Source organism: Phoxinus phoxinus, assembly GCF_949152265.1.
Source record: "Phoxinus phoxinus genome assembly, chromosome: 22".
Classification (NCBI taxonomy): domain Eukaryota; kingdom Metazoa; phylum Chordata; class Actinopteri; order Cypriniformes; family Leuciscidae; genus Phoxinus; species Phoxinus phoxinus.
This window is the reverse complement of record NC_136897.1, coordinates 11465809-11483332: the sequence shown is the minus strand read 5'-3', so window position 1 is coordinate 11483332 and position 17524 is coordinate 11465809. Positions and strand designations below refer to the sequence as shown.

Below are 17524 nucleotides of genomic sequence, written 5' to 3'. Positions count from 1 at the left end.
CATTGGTTAAATATTGCAAAACCCACAGACAGAGGTAAAGGGTGAGTTTTTTCAGTAGTCATTAATTCAATTCAATTAAAAATATACCGGTATATATTTCTCCTCATTATAATTGAGTCCCCCCTGGACATGCAGCCCTGGGTCTGTAACCGTGTTATCAATCAGTGAGTCTTCTTGCACCCCCGCGCTCTCCGGCTCTTGGGGTATTTTCTTTAGTTTACTTTTTATAGCATTTAGCGGGTGTCTCCAACTGACTGAACTAGTGTTTGGCACTGGTGCCATGGGTAGCTAGCCCCTGACAGCCCCAGTGGGGTCTGTTCCCTCCTGTCAGCTGTCTCTCCAAGCTATCACATGGACTTTCCCCATGTTGTCAGCTGCCCTTTCACAGCAGTCACTGGACTTGTCCAGAAGATCAGGAAAAAGAAAAAGAAAAGAAAAAAGCACCCGCTATATGCCAAATTACTCTTTTTTTTGTTTTTGGACACTGAAAATGTGTACAATTAACTCATGGAACTGCATTACAATCTCGATATCTCTGGAATTTAACCGTATAGGGCCTTTAAAATGAAGAGACCAAAATAAATGTTTGTTAAAAAACAAAATCTAAAATATTTTTTTAGATATCTTTATTACCTCTTGAGTTGCATGCAAACTTGGGACAAAAAAAACACAAGTGCTTTTTCCTTTTTGAACTCACCGTTGGCATATAACGCTACAAAGATTGCTTAAGTAAACAGATTTAACTTATAGACCTACCAATATGTAAAAATAAAAAAATTCATCTTTTTGACATTTTACCCCCTTGCAATTTAACTCCCCTACAAAATAGTGGATTACTCAGAAAATATACAGCAATTACATTTAATATTTTGGCTTTCATCCCTATTTATGTTTGTCTTTCTTCACATGGAATGACCCAAAATATATTTTTATGAAATTTATATTAAAACTTGTATGTCATGTATTACATGTATTTGTTTTTTTTTTACAAAACTCTTTATGACTGTTTGAAAACATGTAAATACTGTTGGCACCGAGGGGGTCCTCAGTGTTACTGGCTTCTGCTGGCCTCCATAGCAGACGAAGAGCTGGTTTGAGGTCCTGAAGCTCTGCGTTCGGTCCACGTATAAGCGTTTAGGTGTCCGGAAAGGCAAACAGGTCTACTTGTGTGGCGTCGAAGCATCTTCAAATCAGCTGGACCATCTGGGGGTGAACTAGCTATTCTCTTGGGAGTAATGGACTCGTCGGCTGCACTATTGAGCTCTCCCGGAATGCGATGCTTCTGACTCCAGAGGAGGAGATGGCGGGCGAGTTGCAACAGGGAGCATAGACCGACCACCCTGATGGTTGATGTACTGAAGCACCTGAAGCAGTGTTATCCATCCTGACCAGTACATGCTTGCCAAGTAGCAGCGATTTGAAGTGGCACAGCGCAAGGTGTATTGCTACCAACTCGAGGCAGTTGATGTGCCACTGCAGTCGAGGTCCTGTCCAGGAGCCCGATGCTACATGCCCGTTCCACATGGCAACCCAGCCAGTGGTGGAGGCATCTGTTGAAACAACAACATGCCTGGACACTTGTTCTTGGGGAACTACTGCCCGTAGAAATGCAAGGTCTGACCCGGTGCGTTGCCATGCACTCTTAGAAGAAAAGGTTCTATATAGAACCTTAAAAGGTTCTATAGGCGCTTCGTATTTAGAACCCCTAAAAGGTTCTATACAGAACCCAAGAAAGGGTTCTTTCTTGTCATTATAGAACCTTTTTAGCATAAAAGGTTCTTTGGAGTTGAGTAAAGAACCCTATGGTTCTATATAGAACCCCAATGAACCCTTTTTTCCTAAGAGTGTAGAACCTTTTAGGGGTTCCAAATAAGAAGCGCCTATAGAACCTTTTAAGGTTCTATATAGAACCTTTTCTTCTAAGAGTGCGCCCATCTCAGGACTCGGGCGTGAAGCCAGTGCTGATTCTTAAGCAGTCTCATATGAACCAACCCGAGCGGTGTGACTGCGGCTGCAGATTCCATATGCCCCAAGAGCCTCACACACCTGGAACACACCTGTTCGTGAGACGTGCTGTCATGTTGATCGAGTCCAGCTCCATAGATAAAAGATACTCTGCACAGGGGAGTGTTTGCTTTTTTCCCTGCCGGAGCACCAGGTCCCTGTGTTCACGCAACTGCTCCTGCAAGATAGTTGATATACCGCTTCATCGGGCGGGGTGCGTGATGCAAACTTCTTGTTTAGTTTACAGTCAAAGGTGATTGGGCAAAAAAAAAAAAAAAAAGGTGATTGGGCTCTCAGACAAGATCCCAATTCCAAACGAATGTGCAGAGTTTTCAAATTTTTTTCTCTCTCAGAATTGCAAGATATAAACTCGAAATTACTTTTTTTTTCCAGCAATTGAAAACTTTTCTTGCAATTCGGACGGGGGGAAAAACAGAATTACGAGGTGTAAAGTTCCAATTCTTTCTTTCTTTCTTTCTTTCTTTCTTTCTTTCTTTCTTTCTTTCTTTCTTTCTTTCTTTCTTTCTTTCTTTCTTTCTTTCTTTCTCTTGCAGTTGCAAGTTTATATCTCATAATTCTGACTTTTCAGAATCAGAATCTCCCAGTTTGAACTTTTCCCAGTTGTGAGTTAGGGTCTACTGTATATCTCTTGTAAAATTTAATGTCAGAATTGCAAGTTAAATGTGAGATAAAAATCTTGCTATTACCTTTTTTTATTTGTATTCAGTGGTGGACACAAGCTTCCATAGACACAAGCAATCTTTATAAAAGTAATTATTACCAAGCATTAATGTTGAACCCCTGGTGGCCACGAGGGCCCTATATGCAACCACTTATGTCGCTTATTAGGTAGGGCCGGCAATTCTTAATTACACATGACGCAGTGCTCTTTGAGCACCTGGTTTGTTAATGAATGGTTAAAGACTGAAATGTAGCTACAGCAGCGCAACTATTTAGTGAATTCGCCCCTGTGCTTGTGTGTGTTGTTGCAGCTTGGCAGTGATAAAATGTGTAGATGTCAACATTTGAATATCTGTGATCTGTCAGCCACTTAGGGGCCAGTGGGGCCTGTCGAGTGACAGATTTACTGCAGAGAGCTTGAGGGGAAACAGCCCACCGACCTGTTCTAGTGTTTTTGCTCCTTTTTGTTGATATATCCCTATATTTTGTCCTAGCTGTAATTTCTCCATTTCCAGACCTGACCCTCCCTTGGCCATCTGGGCTAAAATAGTATGTTCAGTTTAATCAGATCCTTCTGGGCTGTGCAGGACTCCTGACTGTGCTAATTACCATATGCCTGTCGTCCAATTTCTTATTTCAATTCGTCTCCCATGTGTGTGTTGATTGAATGAGATTCATCCCTATCTTCCACTAGGAACACAGGTCTATCAATGACATATGAATAATAGTACTCTTAAGCCCCAAACTACATCATATCTCACCTGCATGACACACCCCTCCTGTCACTACATCATACATCCTTGCTCTCGCATTTTTTGTCCACATTTCCGACGTCAGGTGTCTGATTTCTGACACAGAATTTTTTGTTTTTGACATAAATATATGTATTTTTTGGTGAACTGGCCCTTATAAAAACTGTGATTTAATTTAGTCAAAATGTAGAATTTAAAGAATTCATGGAATTGAGAGAAAGTAAAATAATACCTAGAGGTCAACCGATTGATCGGTTTTGCCGAGAGCTGTCTCTAGAGGCAAAATCACTGACACCTCGTGGAGTTTGTTTTGACACGGGAGACTACGAGCTGCACAGAAATGGACTCTTCTGATTTGAATTTAAAACTAAATTCAAACACTTTGTATTGAGTATACACACACCGACAATGCCGAGCTATACGTGGCTGTTCAAAATCCTGCCGCACCACAGTGCTCCACTCAATTAGTTTTCCATTAAATTGTGTAATTTTGTACCAAATCGTTATTAATGCGCATTATGACTTCGCCCTTGGCTGGAATATTGTGCTTTGAGCATTTTACAGCAAAACATTTGTTTTTCTGTGGCTTTAATAGTCTGTATTCTTCAGTGATTACTGTAATATTCATATATTTATTCATGGTTCAGTACTGTCTTTTAATTTTGTAGTAAAGTTCAGCACAATTTTACTTGGAGTGTTATGGTTGTTTTCATTCAGTATCCAATTTAAATTTAATTGGTTGATTAATTGATAATCGGCCAGTGCGGTCCAACCTAGTAATCGATATCGATAAAATCCACTATCGGTCGACTTCTAATAATACCTTCCAGACTTCCGCTGTTTCTCAATATGCATTATCAGCGATCTTGCATCCTTCTGTTCTCGTACTACGTCATCATTAATCGTCATACAGAGGATGCATGAAAGTGTTTGGATGTGTTCTTGATATCGAGGATGCATCGAATGCAGACTTGAGAGGATCGAACCGTTAAAAATCCCAGAAGACGCTGCGGGTGGTCGACGTACGGAAGCCTGTAAGCTTTGAACTGTGTGTCTAACTTGAGAGATTCCCGCTTCAAGCTCGAAATACGTGACAGCTTGTGAAAGTAAACATTTGTCCGTCTCTTTTACTTAATTTTTAATAAAGTGATAAAGACCATAAGAAAGCAGCATTTTTATTGACATTAAAAAGATTCTTAACATTGACAAAGCACAGGTAACACATAGGCTACTCATTTTCATAAATGCACACGGTAAAATAAAAAAAGATATAAACTTATATAAAAAAACAATGTCTATAATAATATGAAATAAATGTTTAATAGGTTGTGACATTTCTTTGTGATATTATGTTGTATTTATTGTGCTTTGGTCGTTAATCGCTATTTGCTGAGATGGTCAGTTAAGCAGCAAGATCGCAGGACATCTCGATTCTCACAAAGAAGCATTCTGTGTCCTCACGTCCTTCCAAGTTCGTTCTTTCAAGGTCGCCTCGCAAGACCGGTCTCAACGAGCACACAAGTCCTTTCTTTGCGTTCTTGGAATTGAGAAACCGCCTTTGAGAGGCTTTTAGTGAAAAAGTATAGAGTAGCGTGTCGTGCTAACTGTGCTTAGCATTATTCAGGTGTCATTTATTGACTCAACTTGTCAAAACATTACATTTGTGATCATTAAACATGGCAGTTTAATGAACCTTTGTAGCATATTCTATTTGTTCTGGTGGTGTTTTGATGAATTGGATAAGCTAAGTGGTTTTGTTTCTCCTTCAGGTTATGGTATTGGACTACCCCAGAACTCGCCACTCACCTCCAACATATCTGAATTCATCAGCCGTTACAAGTCAGATGGCTACATGGACATGCTGCATGACAAGTGGTACAAGGTTGTGCCGTGCGGAAAGAGAGTCTTTGCTGTTACAGAGGTGAGCAGGTTTCAGTCTAATTGAAAGTGAAAAGAAAAATGAACCAGGGTGCATGCATAGTGCAAGAAATCTTCACAGGGGGCCCAAAACAGAACTGGGTCACTTGGTTTTATGATTAACAAATTAATAAATATGTATTTGTATAATTCCTATATCAGTTAAATCCTTTTTACCAGATTAGAAGCATGTAATGAATTCATGGTTGACATCAGTGTCACTTTCCGATCTCATACATTTGAGCTGTTTGATGGTGTTATCGAAGCCATGTAAATGTAAATGTGTTGATTTGAATGTTACATTTAGATTTCACCTAGATGATTTTAGATACAGTTATATTGTTGGTAAATTGAGATTATTAAGTGATACAGCAAATAGATAAGGCATAAGAAAATGTATATATTTTTCGGTAATGAGACTGCACATTATCTCACACATGGCTAAATAAATCTCAGATAAATAAATAAATAAATGGAAAATAAATAATTAAGTTCAGCTGACATACTGCTAAAGAAATATCCAAAAATTATTTTTAATTCAGAAATTTAAAGAGTTCATAAAATGAGAAATCTAATTCTCCTTGATATTTTGACATATAAGAGGTCTTTAATACACCCTGCAAGTTTCATAGATTAAAACATCCACCTCATTATAAACAAATACATTTATGTAATCATGCTCTAGAAATAGCTTGTTTGGATATTGTACAGTGTTGGATATTGTACAGTGTTGGATATTGTACATGCACGTATAGGACATCAGGACATTCAGACCAAATGCAATGATTGGATGAACAATCTTTGGTCCTGAGACTTCCACAGAAGATATGTTTTAATATTTAGACCACTTCTTTCTTACTGAGTTTCAACCAGTATAAAAAAAAGTGTTTATAAAAAAACCTTTAACGCCATTATCTGAACACTTTGTCTCTAAATGACGGTTTTATATGGATAATAGTGAGGGGTCGTTGATACTTTTCCTATGCAATGACGTTATATTTAAAATCGTACAGGGGAACGGGACAAACACATGGTGACATCATCTTGCACTCATGGGTGTGTCCTAATTCTTCTAATCAGAAGAACTGTCACTCTCCAGAATAAGAATGTCCTTCCCACTAATTCCACCTGCCTCTGACTAGCAAGCAGGAAATCATGGTTTACTGACTTGAAATATCCAAGCTTCCTGTTTCAAAAAATAGATAATAAACTGTTCAACGCCATTTCATGAGGTCTTTCTTAAAGCTCAGTCATAAAATATTTGTGCCAATCAATCAAACCTCCAAACCTGCCTGTCACGTACCAAATTACATTTTACTTTAATTAATTACTTGATGCATTATCAAATCAAACAAAGCTCCTGAGATCATGATGGTGACACCATCCCGTCATTCTTCATATGAAAGAGCCAATAGAGAGCTCAAATGTTTATCATTTCCACAGAGCCCCTTTAAGTCTGACAGGCTGATGTGAGTAAGTGATGTTTGCTTTAGCGATCGGTGGCAGAGGGGCTTCAGTTCTTACATATTGATTTGGCTCAGTACCTTCACTAACTTATCTTGTGTCATTATCTCCGGTGCTGACAGAGGTGTGCGTTAGATCTGCTCGAAACCTCAGAAGATTTCAGAGTAAATGACACTTTTGGAGCGTGCTGATCGACTGACATGCAGAGGAAGAAATAAAGGCCGAACTATCCCTCTCTTCTACAACACAGATTTTGCAGTGCTGTCGAATGCTTTAAGCTTGGAGCAGGGCATGTTTTTTTTTCCCATCTCTTAATTTCAGGGGGGAAAATTACCATTGCCTGAGCAGAAAAGATTATTCCTCATTTCCATTTCAAATCTCTGTGCTCTTGTGGCATCAGAGGCTCACTGAAGGATGAGAACATGAGGACAAAGCATTGTGTGCTGGTTGAAACCTACGCGAGATACATTCGGTTTTTGAATCGATCCGACAAGTGAACATGTTTGAGAGAGAGCTAATTTCCCAGAATGCTGCTTGACTGGCAGTACGTAGTGGCCTCACAAGATTTACAGGATTGAATTCGTACTTGTGGATGAGTAAAATACACAGTAAACCTGACTTCACCTGCTTTTTCATCGGTTTTGAGAACACAGGGTACCCAAAAAAAAAAAAAAAAGAGTTTGCTAGATCTATAGAGCAGATGAAAAGTTTCTCTGGCAAGACACAGGCCTCATGCCCTGCGGTCAAAACACACAGATGAAAGATTTGTAAGTTAATTTATGTAATTTTCTTTTCTTTTCTGTAGTCTCTGTTTCGGTTGTGCAATATCTGCACCAAACAATAGTGCAAATCTAGTGACGGTTTTCAAAAAGGTTTCCCTCAACACTCCTCCCATCTTCCCTTGATTGACAGACATATAGCTCCGCCCCAAACTCACTCCATTGGCTGAGCCACTGTTGCTATGTCGGGCTGCTTAGGAAGCTCAAACAAACAGAGGTTGTTTTGAGTCTTAGGGTGTTTCTCAAACGAAAGGCTGCATCCTACAAAGGCTGCGTAACTCAGCGGCCATGTCACCAAACGTCGCGGAAGACCACAACAATTTAAAGGATTATTTGAAGGCAGCCTTCGTGTTGCGTCCTGTTTTGAAGGATCCTCCGCGGCCTTAAATCACCCACAATCCTTTGCACACATTCCAATTCACGGAAATAAACAGACAGAAAACGAGCCGGTACTGAGCTTGTCTGAAAAATTATGTTTTCGGACATGGCATGATTTCATGTTATCTTTTGTTTTGCTGTAAATGAATCAGTGACACCAAACTGCCAATAATGTAAGACACAGGGAGTTAATACACATTTTTAAATTTTTCCAAAATTCATTTTTAATAGTATTTTCGTGTCGTGACCGTAGGGGCGGGAACATGCGTGACGTAGCCATGCACACTTACTAGACCGTCTTATTTCTAGCGTTTAATGCTGAGGGGGACACTAGCCTTCAAGCCTCAGAAGGACTAGGAAGGACGCACCCTTAAAGTGTTTACACATTCAGGGAAATAAACTAAAAAAAAAATAGTTCACTTAAAAGTTGACTGCAAAAAAAAGAAAAGAAAAAAGGATCACGTTTCCACAACAATATTAAGCAGAACTGTCTTCAACATTGATAAAAATAATACATGTTTTTTTGATCAAATAAATAGTCTTGGTGAGCATAAGAGACCTCTTTCATAAACATTAAAAAATCTTACCAACCTCCAACTTTTAAAAATGTATATTCTATTCTATTTATAAAGTTGGCTATTATCTCATTTAAAATGTAGTTTGTTTTTTTTTTTACAGGAAAATTACCTATTATATCCATATATTTTTCTCCAATAAAATGCTCTTTAGAATAAGAGTGTCCCGCCCCTAATGGTGTCTGCAACCGACTATCAAGTTTCACAACAAAAAAAGAGGGATGAGGCCTTTAATATGTCTGACTAAACATTAAGGTACAAAAATATGTCAAGACAGGATATAACATGTTTTTTAACCTAAAAAAAAGTACACACTCTACTGTACCTTTAAGTACCTGTACCTTTAGCATTTCAGTCATCTTAACCTGATATTATGCAGTGTGAAAACTCTTTCTGCAGCAAAAACCAACAGATTTATGATTAAAAAACACAATTAGAGCTGTCTGATTTGATTGATTTTTGTGTCTAAGGTCTGTGGTTAGTTCTAACAATCTAGAGGTACATACAGATCAGCTCTCCCCGTCTAATATTGATGTGGCTCCTGCTTTGGTTTAAAGATGATTTTTAATGTCAATTAGTTCAAGTTGGTAGGTATCCTTTCCCATCAAAGGCACTCCGGGAAGGGTATGCTCTTCTCTCAGACTAATGAAATATCAGTCGGCAGGATTATACTGCCCCCCAGTGTACAAGTACTACATCACACCCCTTTGGTCATTAAATCTGCTGTGTATCATATCTGTTTGTTCTCTCTCTTTCCAGACGCTGCAGATGGGCATTCGTCACTTCTCAGGGTTGTTTTTGTTGCTTTGCGTGGGTGTGACCGGGGCCTTACTCACTCTGGCTGGAGAACATGCCTTCTATCGCCTGGTTCTGCCACATATCCGCCGCAAACAGAAGTTCAAATACTGGCTTCACACCAGTCAGGTGAGCCATGAGGCTAATTTAAAGGGACAGTTCACCCGAAAATAAACAATATATCATGCTTTAGTCACCCCTTTCACACCAGTTTGACTTTTTTTTTCTCTCACTTTTCCCATGGAATAAAAAAAGAGATGTTTCACAGAATGTCCAAGCTGCTCTTTTCATAAAAAAAGTGAATGGTAACCGCATCTGATAGATTTACACTAATGTTGTGGTACGTTTACGTTGCTTTTTGTCATGTTTGTAGTGTGTCATGTTGCTAAATATCTTCTTTTGTGTTCCATTAAACCCAACATACATGTTTTGATCGATGTGAGGGTGAATAAATGGCCACATTTTCAAAGTTGACTGAACTGTCCCTTTAATGCTCATGATGTTTCTAATTGACTGGGCTGTTTTTTTGCTAAATTTGAGCTGTCGCCAGTTTATTATTTCATCAAAATGTTTCCTTTCTTCCCTCCGCTGATAACTAAGACTACGAATGGCACAGCTCTGTTATTCATGGGGCAAAGCTTTGACTCTGTAAATGAGCCGTGCTTGATCTCTCAGGGTCTTATAAGCTACTTTCTCGGAGGGGTGGGGAGGGATTACTGCCAAGCTGAGTCTGTAATTGCCATCTCTGGAATATTGATTTTAAAAATCAAAAGCATGATGTTGATCTCTCTCATTCATCTCATGCTGAGACAAATCCTTTTTTCTTTCCTTTTCTTTCTTTCTTTTTTTGCAGAAAATCCACAGAGCACTGAACATGACTTATGAGGATGTGAAACGGCAGCGGGCGAACACAGAGAAAAGGTTTTGACTTTGTTTTATTAATCTATTTTCCATTTTAATAATGGCAGGATTGTGCTTATCACAACTTATTTCATAGCTCCCCACTTTAAATGTCAAAAAAGGCACTTGGGTTTATGTTTGTTTCATTGTTTTTTACTCAGAATGTTGACTTTGTTTTATTAATCTATTTTCCATTTTAATAATGGCAGGTTAGTGCTTATCATAACTTGTTTCATAGCTCTCCACTTTAAATGTCAAAAAATACACTTGGATGAATTGTTGACAGAATGTTGCTGATTTTATCACAGCAAGCTGGATGACAATTTAGTGTAGCTCTTTTTAGGGATAGTTTACAAAAAAAATATATTAGTGAATATTTTGAATTAGCTTTTATTTTAATTTTTTCAGTTTTAATTTTAATACAATTTTAAGTTTTAGTAATTTTATGTGCTTAATTAGTTGCATAGATTTTACATTTCTATTTATCTTTAATTTATTTTAATTTTATTACTTAAACCTTATTTGAGTTAGTTGCCAAGGCAACACTATAATTTTTATTTATTTATTTTTATTCAAGTTTTTTTCATCTAATATTTATATATTATTTCTGCTTCATTTCAATTATGACTTGTAATAGTTCTAAGTTAACATCAGCAGTACAGTGTTGTTATTCTTATTACAGCAACCTGATGATGGACAATACAGCTTTTTTTAATGATACAGTTCACGGAAATCCTGTCATATACTTTTTCTCATGTTATCACCATCACTCATCCATAACTCCATGACTTTCTCTCTTTCGGAGTCACATATGGTAACTCTTTGATTCATATTTTTGCTGCTCTTTTCAGTATAATGAAAAGTGGATGGAGACTGGAGCTGTCAATAGTAAAAGTATAAAAGTAGTCCACGTGACTCAAAAATTATTGGAATATATAGCACACAAGTCATATAGATTACTTTTATGCTCTTTTTCTTCTTGTTGTTGTCATTTTGGAGCTTCAGAGCCCCAGTCCACTTTAAAGGGGTGGTTGATTATGATTTCACATTTCTAACTTTAGTTAGTGTGTAATGTTGCTGTTTGAGCATAAACAACATCTGCAAAGTTACAACGCTCAAAGTTCAAAGCAAAGGGAGATATTTTCTTTTAAATAATTGCTTTTTAAGGACTACAACAAACGGCTGGTAGGAACTAACGTTACAGGACATTCCTCCCGGGTTAGTGACATCACCAAGCCTAGAATTTACATAAAGCCGCTGCTGGAACTCGATTTATAGATTATCAAGACAGAATATGCTAATCAATGAGTAGATGATAACTATACATAAGCGACATAAATTCATCAACTAACCATTCAGAAATGTTGTCTGCATGTTGTCACTTCTTCCTGAGTCTCTCCATCTTTCTGAATCCGGTTTGAACATAAAAGGCAAAACGTTTTTTGAAATGTTCAGCGCATGTCTGTGTGAGGTTAAAGGACACGAGCTGTTGAAGCTCCGCCCTCTGTTCGGAACAGCAGCTCATTTGCATTTAAAGGGACAGGCACAAAAATTGCACGTTTTTGCTCACCCTCAAAATGTGACAACTTTAACATGCTATATACAAATATCTGTAGGGTATTTTGAGCTAAAACTTCACATACACACTCTGGGGACATCTGAGATTTTTTTTACATCTTGTGAAAAGGGCATTATACCACCCCTTTAACTTTCATTATACGTAAAAGAGTGAGCTTGCAGGGTTATTGCAAAAATTCAAGAAATTATGTCAGAATGTTCATTTCTGGGTGGTCTATTTAACAAAATCACATATCTTGCATCTCTCTTCCCAGTTGTAACATCCAGAAAGCCCAACCGCATCCGCCTCCTCCAGCTGCGCCCCTCGGATCCTTTGCCAGATGGAACAACGAAAGCACCAAGGCAGAAGAGGAGCCCAAAGACAACAAGAGAGTCCATTTCAACCTGGAAACTCTCAACACACGCCGACTTCTCACCCGTGTCATGACGGAGGGGGGTCAGGCCAGCTCCTCATCCGCGTTGAGCTCTGGGGCAGGGAGTTTATTGGCGAGAGTGTGTGAAAACGGAGGGCCCACTCAGCAGCCTACCTCCTCGGTGAGATCCTCGAGCCCCTCAAGAGACGGCGAGCTTGAAGAACTACAGGTGAAGATTGAGGAAATCCGTGGGAATTTGAAAGCTGCTCTGGCTCGTAGGGCGGAGCTTCAGACTACACTGGCTAAAGAACGAGCAGCTGTCGCCACGGCGAACACAGTAGCTCCGCCCACAGTCACGGCCACCATTTGCCCCGCACTCACCAAAGAGCCAGCAGATTTAAAAAGGTGATGCTCACAATATCTGAAATGAACAGTGGACATGTTTTTCTATCTTTCTCCTGCAAAAATAACTTTCATATACACCAGGACTCTTTTAAAATCACCATGCTGAGGGAACATTGATCCTTGGTACCGTTTTGCTAATGATAACGCTATAGGGCCTCATGTGGCTTATTTTCTAAAGCATCACTCCACAACCGCTGTTGAAGCTGGTGGCAGGTTGGGGGTTTTTTCGAATCATTCAGACTTTCGCAGGTGAAACCTGAAGAAGAAACGTTATAAAGTTTAAAGCACCAAGCAAGTCCATGCTTTTTTCTCAGAGGTTTGTTTATTCATATCCCAGAAGGACCTTTCCCTCTGTCCATCTGTGAATAAGAATCAGAATAAACCCCCGTTGCACCTGAGGTCTCGTCATGGAGTCAGAGGAAGAACAGAATACTGACTTGGCTGCTTTGCCAATTATTTTATAGCTTGGTTGTGTCTGATCTCAAAACTGCTATTGTTATTAACTTTTTTTCCCCCTCCATAATGTCATATGGACATATGAATGGCCAGGTTTCCTGTTTGAGTTGAGTTTGATGTTAATGAAATAAATGTGATCTTGTCATAAATTTGATATCTTACTTGAAAAATTCCAGCTCAGAGATTGGATAATTTAAATAGTAAGGCTGATTTTGTTGTTACAGTCCTCATGATGAACCATAAAACTTTTGGTGGTTGCACAACTCATTATGCACAGGGGTGGAGAATACGGCATTAAATCATAACACTATGTACTATTATAGTTCAGAAACACGTCCACCTTGATGCACTGTCAGCAGGATATTTCTGCTTTGTCATTTAAGTTGCTAAGGATATCCATCTTCAACCTATATTGATGTTTTTGATGATCATGAATTTCCAACAAAAAAAATCGTCAAGTAAATTCACAGAATATTTAACAAAACACACATCTGATTACTTTTTTTACATTATATATTTAGCATTACATTGCAGTTATTTGACCAGTGATGAAGGTACTGTCCATGAATAGGCCACAAAATTGTGTGTATACATGTATAAATGGATGAACCTCTTGATGGAAATAACATCACAACATGTATTTCCATCAAGAGGCACACAATGCAAGAGTCAAGCACTCTGTAAAGTCTACTCCAGCACACCCCAAATACTTCAAATGACACAGAGGTGCCAATTCTTCATGCTCCCTCAACCATCCTTTCACAATTTAAGCGAGTCTTCCTACTTGGTTGTTAAAAAAAAAAAAAATTGAAAGTGAGAGGATGTATCTATAGATATCTGCAGTCTCATGTGTCCCAGTACTTTAGTCGATTTAGTGTATATATATATATCCCTTGCTAATTTAAAAGCCTAAATTAAAACCTTCAACTGAAATCAAATGTTGGGTTTGTAAAATTAAAACGATTAATATGTACCCTATTCATAGAACATGTCTAAAAGATATAAAAAATAACCACAAACAAAAGGTTCAAAATGGAAATTAATTTTGTCTCTTTATGCAGTTTTTTTTAAACATTACAGTTAAATACATTTGAATGACATGGAATCGAGTTTATCACAGAACTGAGGATTTTTCATTCCAGATTCTGTCTAGACATCCTACACGATCTAAACACTACAATCATCCGCTTCCTCTGACAATGGCAAATAGGCACAGGAAAAAAAAATATAATAATGAGGAACTGATCATAAAACCATAAATCACTCTTTTAGACCTGGGATCCTTTATGGATCTGAGCCTCACAAAATATTGCACAATTTGAATTTTAAAAAAAAAAAAGGAAAAAAAAAAAGTCCAGAGCCTGGAAGCCTGCCATATTGTTGCATAGCCTTTAAATGACCTTCCCCCATCCACAGTCCTATGTCACAACACACAAGATATTTCTTTATTTGTTCACTTACTTTTAGTAAAGATTTTACACATGGTCATGTAGGTCAACAAACGTGTCCTGTCATTGGACAGCCATCTTCTCAAGTCAAACACGTGGACAAACCACTACAAAAGCAGAATATGAAAAGACAATGGAGTTCTGGATCAGTGACTTTAGCTGAAGGGCTGCAAAGCTGTGAATATAACAGTCTGACATTCACTGCTTACGTCTGATTCTAAATAATATCGGTTAAAAGTAACGACAAGCTCGCTCTTGCTTCAGTTGTCCTGTCCCATGACTTTTTTTCTCTACTGGCTTTGAAGCCTCTGGTAAGGCTATCGACACCAATGTACTTCCTAAAGATGGAAATACAAGGTTAATGTTCGGTTTTAGAAGCATAAGGCAATAATCTATACACCCGCTCTCTCAAAGCCAGACTTGACCTGAAGAAAAACCAAAGAGTCTTGATGAGATCGTGCAAAAGACGAAAACGTCTGCCTAAACTAACCACAAGAACAAATGTCTCTTGATGAGGATTAGAAAACAGAGAAATGACCCCATGACAGTTTCAAAGAGGATCATGTTGAAGGACTTATTCGGAGTATAAGGATTCTGTCGTTACTTGTCCACTTCTATGACTGGCAGTCCAACCTATATATCAACATCAGAGCACTCTGACCATGAATAGCATCAAATTCAGTGGTCAAACTGCTCCATGCTTATGATAATAGCATACCTGAACACACCGGCATGAGCTAGATAAGGAACATTTTGGTGGCTTGCTGTAGTGAACGATAGTAGTAGGGACCAAAACGTCATTCTAAATGAATTTTCACTGCTGTAAATACCACATGTTAATGTTATCATTAGAGGAATGGAAAGAGAGCCAAAATAACCCTCGCACAAGATGTGCAAAGTGTGATGTGTATTTGGATTTAAAGCAAGATTGCCGCTCGTGCGGCCAGCTGACACCTGTAGCTCCATAATCGGGAGCCACAAAAAGTACCATAATTGAGCGATACATAATATTTCAAACTGAATACTCCCTGTATTAAAAGCTCCAATTACCTAAAAAAAAAAAAATATTCACATGTAAAGTCTCCAAATGATCACAGCCTCACAACATGGCATCATTTTGACAATTCACTGCGTATTTACTCTTAAGAATATGACTAGATGGCGGAGGTCTGCCTCTGCCCTCCTCATGTTCACGTTGGAGGTTTCCAGGATGTAATTAAATAAAGCTCCATCACAGCTTCTCCTCTTGATGCCTTCTGGATTTAATTTACAGAGAGGGGCGGCGACTGCAGAGCGTGGATTCATTTGTTCCGAATGGGGGAGACAGAGTGCGCAACTCAAGCCGGGGCGGAGTGGGAGTCCGAGCTCTCGCTTTTGTTCTTTGCCTTGTCGTCCCAGTCTGTGGCACCCATGCGCATTTCTGCAACTCTGCAGTCTGTGTGTGAGGTCATTGTGGAGGAAGTGGGATCCGTTTCAGATTCCACCTGCCCACCTCCACCACCAGGGGGCCCCAGACCCTGAGCGCAACCCCGGCCCTTTATGTCAAACGCAGGAGCATTGGCTGCGCTAATGTTTCCGTCTTGGTTCTCTCCTGCTGTGCTAAGACTGTACAGCTCTGTTAAACCTGCCCCGGACGACATTGGCTGCTGGATCCCTCCCGGCTCCAAAAGAGAGTCGCCCAGGTGTGTAACGGACAGAACGTCTGGGCCAATGGCAATCTCAGCCATCCAGTCGAGGTCGGAATTGGATGGGTCAATAGGCAGACCGGGATTTACCACCAATCCGTTGTGGGTTTCAAGCTGAGGTTGCTCCTGAGCGGCTTGCCGGTCCAGGCCGTTACCGTTCGCATTAGCGGCTGCGTTACCCTGGCCAACGGGCGCAGCATTGCTAGTGTTGTTGTTAAGATTGTCCTGCAATGCAGTCTGGTTTCCTTGGCCCACCTGCTGGTTCTGAAGCAGCATCTCCTGGATCCGGATCTGTTGCAGGATGGCCGGCAGCTCATAGTGGTGGAAAAAATAGATCATTGAGTGCTGTGGAAGACAAAAACGAAAAAGCCCATGAGCTACAAACAATTCCACCCAAATCCACAGATTTCCCAATTACATTAATTTAAAAAATCTGGAATACGATACCTGAATGAAGAGCCAGGAAGTGACCAGAGCCAAGCTGCTGTACTGGCCGTTAAAGCGGTAATGATACGCATAGAAGGCAAAGTGATACAGATAAAAAAACCTGCAAAACAGCACAAGAGATGCTTTAGGAGAGGTTTTAAATCTTCAGTTTAAATGTGTGATATGACTGAGTGCTCATAAACCTCTTTTTATGCTTGGACAGTAGAGGCGTGGACCCGGAAACAATATTCCTTACGCTGCAACTCTAACATCACCCTCTATCCGCTTGTTAAGTTAACAACATGATACTTCAAGGCAGAAAGAATTTGGTCCCATTCTCTTCGACCAATGAACTTCTATGACTACCAGACAACGATTTTTAAAAATAATTCTGATGTACATTAGTCAACATTTGAAGTGGATCAAAAAAGTTCAGCAAAGTTGTACTGAGACAAGAACGGGTATTGTTCAAATTTCATGTACCGGTATAACTCTGATGAAACGTTTTGATCCACTTCAAATGTTGACTACTGTAGTTTATGGCAAAGAACAATTCAGATCATTTTATTAATCAAACAAAAAAGCTAAGCTTGTCTTATCAGCTGCATACCTATGATGCTGAGCTACAGGTTTTGGAACAGAGACAATATACACCACAGTTCAGTTTTTAATAGGCTGATCCGAGTAGAGTCAACCGACAATCGGCATTCCCCTATCTCCGATAAACAACAAGCAACAGACCATTTCCAAAGGATAGTAGTACGGGAGCTGCGTGGAGCATGGACCGTATGCGAATGCTGGAGATAGTGGAAAGGCGGCTTAATTTCCAAATATCTTAGTTTACAAAACTAGGGCCCTATGATTTGCGTGATGCTGAAAACAAAGACAGAATCGCGTAACCCAGTCATAAAAATGGAATTTACTGTAT

General features: G+C 39.3%; 2 protein-coding genes across 4 annotated transcripts in view; one reads left to right on the top strand and one right to left on the bottom strand.

Moving 5' to 3' along the window:
- The window catches only part of grin3bb (glutamate receptor, ionotropic, N-methyl-D-aspartate 3Bb), an 88994-nt gene extending 75811 nt beyond the window's left edge, over window positions 1–13183 (top strand). Inside the window, exons 6-9 of the mRNA XM_079598479.1 lie at window positions 5207–5358; window positions 9310–9474; window positions 10199–10266; window positions 12078–13183. Coding sequence (XP_079454605.1) covers window positions 5207–5358; window positions 9310–9474; window positions 10199–10266; window positions 12078–12585 — 893 coding nt within the window. The 3' untranslated portion in view covers window positions 12586–13183. The remainder of the gene's footprint in view (window positions 1–5206; window positions 5359–9309; window positions 9475–10198; window positions 10267–12077) is intronic.
- An 881-nt stretch (window positions 13184–14064) lies between these two features.
- Window positions 14065–17524, bottom strand: part of tmem259 (transmembrane protein 259) — a 38525-nt gene continuing 35065 nt past the window's right edge. For 2 of the 3 annotated variants that reach the window (XM_079597734.1, XM_079597732.1), the window contains exons 11-12: window positions 16618–16717; window positions 14066–16515 (exon numbers count right to left, since the gene is read on the bottom strand). In XM_079597734.1, coding sequence (XP_079453860.1) covers window positions 15823–16515; window positions 16618–16717 — 793 coding nt within the window. In that variant the 3' untranslated portion in view covers window positions 14066–15822. Of the gene's footprint in view, window positions 16516–16617; window positions 16718–17524 lie in introns of all 3 variants that reach the window. The other variant, XM_079597733.1, reaches the window with a different exon arrangement.